The 7,663-nt window shown below is 36.3% G+C and overlaps 1 protein-coding gene across 1 annotated transcript; it reads left to right on the top strand.

Annotated features, from left to right (window-relative positions):
• Positions 1 to 674: 674 nt before the first annotated feature.
• Positions 675 to 6,702, top strand: LOC110728002 (pentatricopeptide repeat-containing protein DOT4, chloroplastic-like). The gene is made up of 3 exons (XM_021907604.1): positions 675 to 868; positions 1,963 to 4,190; positions 5,091 to 6,702. Exon 2 carries the CDS (start codon positions 2,078 to 2,080, stop codon positions 4,064 to 4,066), a length of 1,989 nt encoding a protein of 662 aa, XP_021763296.1. The 5' UTR covers positions 675 to 868; positions 1,963 to 2,077; the 3' UTR covers positions 4,067 to 4,190; positions 5,091 to 6,702.
• The last annotated feature ends 961 nt before the right edge of the window (positions 6,703 to 7,663 follow it).

Below are 7,663 nucleotides of genomic sequence, written 5' to 3'. Positions count from 1 at the left end.
CCGAATTTAACCCGACTTGAATTTCAACCCAACTTGTTACAAACCCGACCCGAATTAACCCAAATTGTTATTGACCTGACCTAAATTAAACCCGACTTGTTATTGAATCAATATGTATAGGTCGTTAATTCGTTATCTCATGTTGGTTTTGTAATGGAAATTGAATCCTAACTCTATTCCTTCAATATTTCACTTTGAATTTTAAGAGGTTAGTTTCACAACACGTTTTTGGGAACGAATTTCAGGGACGAAACATGTTTTCCGCAAATTATTGACTTGAACCGAACCCGACTTGAACCCGAGAATGACCCGACCTGATTATAACCCGTAAATAATTGACTTGAACCGAACCCAAGAACGACCCTAACTCGTTTAAACCCGTAAAGACCCGAATTTAACCCGACCTATTCTTCACCCGACCCGAATGTAACCTGACCTTTTACTAACCCGACCTAAACCCGATAAGATGTATGACCCGACTCAAGCATGACCCAACCCAAACCCGACCCGCATATGTTATGACATTAACCCGTATTGACCCGACCCGAGATGACCCGACTCACACTAACCCGAATCAAACACGACTCATTTATCCGAATTGACAACTCTAGTTCAAATAACCAAAACTAGACGTAGTGGAAAAGATCGCACCTTATAACCTTCTCCCATTAGAGACGCTTGAAGGTGAGGATCCCTTATCGTAACACTCTCACCCTTGGGTCAAACTTGTTTGTGTTTACGCAACCCACCCAACCCAACCCCTTCACGGTCCCACCCCTCCTCTCTTTCTCCTCCATTGAAGCGGTCTCTGAATTCACCATTGAAGTGGCGAGTGAGCTTTCTCTCCTCCATTAAACTAGCTTCTAAGGTAGATTATCTATTCTTGGAGCTCATATTTTTTTTTTCCATTTCATTAATCATTGAATTTTAATTCATAATGTAGTGTTAGTCGTCAATTTAATTGTAAGTATAATCAATTTAGGGTTCATCTATGTTAGATTATTGAACTATTTGTTATAATTACTGATGTTACGGAAGATTATAACTAGTGATTTCATTTCTACAATAGGAATTTAATGTGAATTTTAAAGCCTAGTTTGACAATTGAATCAAATTTGGCTGCTAAATGCTAATGTGTTGCAGGGTTTTGTTTTTGTATTTCTGTATGTACTTTATTCGTAGTATAATATTTGTATTTCCTAATTGTGTTTTGAATAGATTGGAAAGAATGACAGAAAACTCCATTATAGTTTTGGAATAGATTGTAGGAAGATGAAATTTGATGAGAGATAAGATGATAGGTAGCAGCACAAACAGTAAGAAGTAAAATGAATGTTAAAAAGCGTATGAAATCGCGGTAAAGAAGTAATTAGACAGGGATGACTAAAGAATTAGTGTATGGAGGAAGAAATAGAAGATAGTTTGGAACGATTGCCCCTGTCCCCGTTTATAATGTTGAGGATTGAGTGTGGTAAGTTGTCTTGTTGAATAAACCGCCCGTTGTCTCTCCAATACAATGATAGAAGGTATTCAGTAGCTGTCATTGGATTGACCCGAATTATGTACATGAAAACAATCACTGAAATATCAATATCCTCATCCAAGAGAAAGTAGAAAAACCAATTACTCCCAAGTCGAAAGCACAAGCACGCTATTAGCTTTGATGAAAGATTGAAAGGAGAGGAAAGGAAAGGAAAATTTTAGATGTTGCATTGTAGGAGATGACAAAAGGAGGTTGACTCGTTTAGGTCAGGCTATTCCCTTATTAGAATTTTGTGAGTGTTCTTAGAGTTATATATATTGCCTTTGTTTAGGAGATTTTGAGTAAGCTATATACATTTGACCTTCCCCTATAGTGGATTCCACATTCTTGTTGACTTGTTGTTATTGTCAAGAAGATTAGATGTTTCATATTCTATTAGACTTTCAATAATCATATTTTGACTCGTTAGTTTTATCCAGGATTAGAATACAAAAGTCAGCAAGTGCTACTTGCCTCTGAAAGACCATTCTTTCAGATGCAAGTGCCAACAATTATTCAAGTCTTTGATAGATAACTTCCATAGTGCCTCGAGATATGGAAGCACTTGCATCTTCACAGCTACTACCATACTTGAATTCCAAGAGATACTTGCCTCTGAAAGACCATTCTTTGTGTAATTTTCGCCCAAAATTGCATGCTCAAGTAGCCTCAAGATCAGAGGATTTATCACTGAGCCATCATGTGCTTGATAAGATGCCTAGGACGGATACTTTTGCTTGGAACCAGATGATCCGAACCCATCTTGCTACTGGAGAGATAGACAATGTCATGTACATATATCAGCAAATGTTAATACGAGGTGTTTGCCCTGATAAGCACACAATTCCTCGAATTTTGGCTGCTTCTCGTCTTTCAAATTCCTTGTTTCTTGGCAGACAAGTTCATGCACATGCTGTTAAACTAGGTATTTCTTATGAAGACTATGTCATTACTGCATTGATGAAAATGTATGGCCATTTAGATGGTGCCAAAACAGTGAAACAGGTCTTCAATACGTCGAGTGTGGGGAAAAGCTCTGTCTTTGGAACCTTGTTAATCTCCATGTATTTAAAGGAAAATAAACCCAGATTTGCTATAGACCTGTTTTACCAAATGGTGACTCTGGGTGCTGACATTGATGCAGTGGCAATAATGACTGCAGTTGGTGCTTGTGGCATGCTGCAATCCTTGCACGAAGGAAGAAGAGTACATGAGATAGCCAAGTCTTGTGGATTGGAAACTCATGTCTTGGTATGTAATTCCTTGCTGAAAATGTATGTGGATTGTGGAAGCATTGAAAGTGCTCGTGAAATTTTTGATGTAATGTCATCTAGAGACCCCATTTCTTGGACAGAATTGATCCGCGGTTATGTGAAGAATGGGGGATTTAATGAAGCGCTGAAATTATTCAAAAAGATGATGTCTGAGGGCATTCAACCTGATCTACATGCAGTATCAAGCATTTTACCTGCATGTGCAAGAATGACTGCCCATAAGCAGGGCAAAGAAATTCATGGTTACTTGATCAGGAATGGTCTTGAAATGAATGTTACTGTGGAGAATGCTCTTATAGACATGTATGTCAAATCAGGATCCATCGGTTCTGCTTCTAAGATCTTCAGTGGAATGACAACTAAAGATGCCATTTCGTGGACAATAATGATCTATGGCTACAGCCTTCATGGACAAGGAGCACGTGGGGTTAAATTGTTCCATGAAATGAAAAAAACCAATCTTGAAATTGATGAAGTTGCATATTCTTCTGTTCTCTATGCTTGTGTGGTAGCTAAATTAGTTCAGGAAGGGAAGACACTCTTCAATTTTATTAAGAGACCTAATGTCAGGCATTATGCTTTTATGGTTTTGCTTCTGGCCCGTGCTGGATATTTCTATGAGGCAAAGATCTTTATTGAGAAAAATCAACTCGGACAACATACAGAGGTTTTAAGAGCTTTATTAGATGGGTGCAGGAATCATCGAAATGTTAAAACAGGGAAGAAAATTATTGAACAGCTTTGTGATTTGGAACCACTTAATGCTGATAATTACGTTCTATTGTCAAATTGGTATGCTAGCTATTCAAAATGGGACTCGGTGAATAAAATGAGGGAAACAATCAGAGACATGGGCTTGGTACCTAAGAGAGCATATAGTTGGATAGAATTCTGCAATAAAATACATGTATTTGGGACTGGTGATGTATCCCACCCAAGATCTGAAAAATTGTACTGGGAACTCCGATGTTTGATGATGAAGATAAAGGAAAAGGAGTACGCTTTTGACGCAGATTTTAGTCTCCATGATGTTGATGAGGAGAGAGAATGCATTCCAATGGGGCATAGTGAAATGCTTGCCATTTCCTTTGGTTTAGTTAGCACCCAAAGGAGTACAATTCGGATAACTAAAAACAGTCATGTTTGTCACAACTGTCATGAAATGGCAAAAGTCATATCTAGAATAGAAGCTCAAGAAATAATATTGAAGGATCCCAATTGCTTTCACCATTTTAAGGATGGACAATGCTCTTGTGGAGACTCGTGGTGATGTTGCATTGTGAAGGTATATATGTTTACTGTTATGAACCTCAGGCGCATTACTTGAGAAAAAGATGGGGATTTGCACCTTCTTCTGATGATTGCAGCCTGATTTATCAATCTCAGCCTCTCAGGTAAGAGAAATAGAGTTAACTAGGATATTGCGTCTAATTATTTTTCTTAAAATCTGCTTTTATTTAACTGAGTTGCAAACCGAAGAAAGGATGTATGGGTCAGTGTGTGTGACATGCGAAGTATATGCTATAGAAACTGTGATTTTTAATATCATGACATAGAAAAATGACTCATGTTGTCATGTTCATTCCAATTTCAAATTTTAAGCTAACTTCTTGGTGAGCATTGCCACTTTTTACTACAGAGAGTAACATGCACTTATTTTGGTACCTTGGCATATTGAAATTGGTGTGAATGATATCCATGTCATAACCTATGTTACTTGGACTCGGATAAAGTGTCAAATTAGACACGGGTGTCCAAGCATCGGACTCGCTCATTTTCTAGAAAAAAAGTTGTGTTTTTAGTTAAAAATGAAGTGTCCAAGCGTCAGTGTCGGTGTCGGTGTCCGACACGTGTCGTGTCGACACGGACACGTGAGGTTAATGAAAGAGTCCGAGTAACATAGGTCATAACTCATAAGTTTGCGTATGTAGTTACATTCCTTCAGAGCGCCCCTGACATTGGTGGACACTTCTCAGATTGCTAATTTATTGTTTAAAGGCAATGTTAGATTATTGTACCAAAAATGAGATCATTTTTTTTTTTTTGAGGAAAAAAAAAAAAAAGGAGAGATCATTTAAACCTCTAGTTTGGTCTTATTAATGCTCGCACTATCTTTGATGGAGATTTTGCTATCCAATATCAATTTTAAGGGTAGACATCATCAGTAGGTGGTTTTGAATTATGTAAAATTCTGGGATAGTTTCCAGAATTCCCTTAACTCCTGTATTTTAGATGAGTTGCACTGACATCATGTTATAATATCATTTAAACCAAGTCGATTGTATTATGTGCAGGATTGGGAGGATGGCTAAACTGCATAATTAAGTGAGAGTGATTGATGAATCCTAGACTTTTGATTCTTTAATTATCGTGAGTCTCCTTTGTCATGAAGCAGTCACTGTCTCCGAGAACTGAACATCACCAACACACTTGTGATTTTGTGAAGGACTAGTCAAGCCCTGCAGGCTTAGACTTGAATTTCCAAAATCTGTGATTGGTTAAGGTGGTCCATGTGAAATGACGGGGTTGCTTGGTGTGCAAAGCTTCCGATTCAATCTTTTGTCAGAGGGTTATGTTGAACGATTGCAATGCTTAAAGTTTTGGGTCTTGTAGTCAAGGACTCAAGGTCATTGGGAGGCCAGAAGCCGCAGACTACAGTAATGAAGATGTGATTTTCTTTGTTACCGTATCTAATAGTAATTGCCGCTTCAAAAACAATTATTTTGCTAAAGAAGTGAAATTTAAGAGCAGGATGCCAATGAATCTCGAAATTTGGCTCATAAGGTCTGATTCAAGCAACTAAGAACTCTGGCTGAAATCAGATATCCTAAGCTCCAATTTTTCTACAAGGACAACATAATCTGTTATTTCAAAAAGGTATGGTGTTATACTGCCATAAGATTGTTTTGCTACAAATCCTATTCCCAGTGTTTGCTTTTTATTCTTCAGATTACATTTTAGTGCTCAGACTGCTCACGTTACTCACCTCACAGAGTCGATAAATAAACAATGCATTATAGCTAATGACCTTTAAACTCTCATGGTATCAGTACATTTTACTGCTTATATACTGCTTGTAATTGGTATGGGATTCAACGTATTCAAAGGTATGGGATTCAACTTATTCGACTATTAAAATCCTGATCTGTATCTTGTTCAGTTTAACCAATTGTGGACTTTCCAAACTTCTGGTTACATCAGAGTTCATACCTGAAGTAGAGTTGGCAGTTTGCTGTGCAAGCATGCCGTTTGCTTGAATTCTTCCACCACAAGTTAAACTCAATTAGTAATTACATTGCCACCAAAGTCCCCATTTTCTTTTGGAATGCCCACAAATCCTCTACCATGGGATAAAAGTATATTTGAGCAACGCGCAAGACTTGTGTATATATGCTCAAAAGTTATATTGTTTCCTACTTCGTTGTCTGCTTTATGGAACTTTCTGATATATTTCGTACGACTTAAAAAGCTATGTGAAGAGAAGAAGTTGGTAATTCGTTAAGAGGGTCGAATATTGCTTTGTCGAATTGACAAGATTTACAGATATTTGCTTCCTTCAACTTTTTTCGACAACTGAAATGTTCAACACGCCTACAAGAAGCAAATCCAGCAGCATATTGGACAACTAATGTCGATAACAATTGGTATCTACTACCTCTGATAATTTTCAATTGCAACTTTGGGCTATTACTTGTGAGGTATAAAATATTTCAAAGTTGTAACTAAAAGTTAACAGAGGTAGTATATATTCTTCCATGTAATAGTTCTTACGGTATTTATTTTCAATTATTGTTTTTGATGCATTAGTGTTCCCTTTATCAGAAGGATGGTCTCCTAATACTTCTTTCTCCGTATTTATTATTCTTGTAATAAAATTTACAATAAATGAGCTATCAATTTTATCATGTGGTGAATAAAAAAAATGTAAAATTAGCATATTCCAATTCCAAGCCTAATTTTGATATCTTGCAGATCGGTATTTAGTGACTTTAATATGTATAAAAAATAAAGCACGAAATTGGAAGAACATTGGAACAAACAATGATATTAATTTCCACATGTCAACTGGAGTTTATGTCTTTTTATCCAGGTGCAGGAAATCAGAATAATTTCACCAAATTGAATGTGAAAATGACACTAATTCTTGTCTTCTTTTTTACATAATTTATTAATATGTACGTATTTCAAAAATAAAAATAATCTAAAATGGTCGGTATGAAATCCAAGAATTTAAGAGTAAAAAATTTTCACCTTTGTTTGTCGTTGATGATCTTTTCATTGACATCAACCTTTATGTGGAATAGAAGCAAAATTAGACACAATTATGGCTTATAAAACCAATCAATTGTACTAATGGGGCCTCTTTGCATAGTCTACTAGTGTTGACTGATGTTACTGCACTAACACAACACATGGAATCATCTCTCATTTTCCATTCCTTTGAAATAATCATGTCCATCCAATGCACCTCATGTATTGTTCCTACAAGCATTGATTATACTCCCTCCATTCGGAAATAATCGCCGATTGTCAAATGATTCTCAAATTTTATGTTGTATTCAGTTTAGTAAGAATAACCGACCCTCTCCGTTTAGGTTAAACGATGCAATTTGACTGACACATTTGATAATACAAATCTGTAATCATCCGTATTTTTCATTAACTTTGTAAGCTTGATAAATTAAAAATGTAGATTGAGATCAGTCTAAAAACATTTTATAATAACACATTTGTTTTTATATGTTGGTGAAATTGAAGGTTAAATAAATGAAAACAAATTATTGATAGTGAAAAAATTGGCTTATTGCATATATAACTTGAAACAAAAGGGATACATCATAGGGATATCACATAGTATAGTGCACCC

The sequence above is a fragment of the Chenopodium quinoa genome, unplaced genomic scaffold (genome assembly GCF_001683475.1).
Source record: "Chenopodium quinoa cultivar QQ74 unplaced genomic scaffold, ASM168347v1, whole genome shotgun sequence".
NCBI classification, from domain to species: domain Eukaryota; kingdom Viridiplantae; phylum Streptophyta; class Magnoliopsida; order Caryophyllales; family Amaranthaceae; genus Chenopodium; species Chenopodium quinoa.
Note: the sequence above shows the minus strand (reverse complement) of the source record. Positions and strands in the feature narration are given on the sequence as shown.

Bases quoted from the DNA above. Each gene is read 5' to 3' on its own strand.
- LOC110728002 (XM_021907604.1), top strand. From the start codon at position 2,078: ATGGAAGCACTTGCATCTTCACAGCTACTACCATACTTGAATTCCAAG.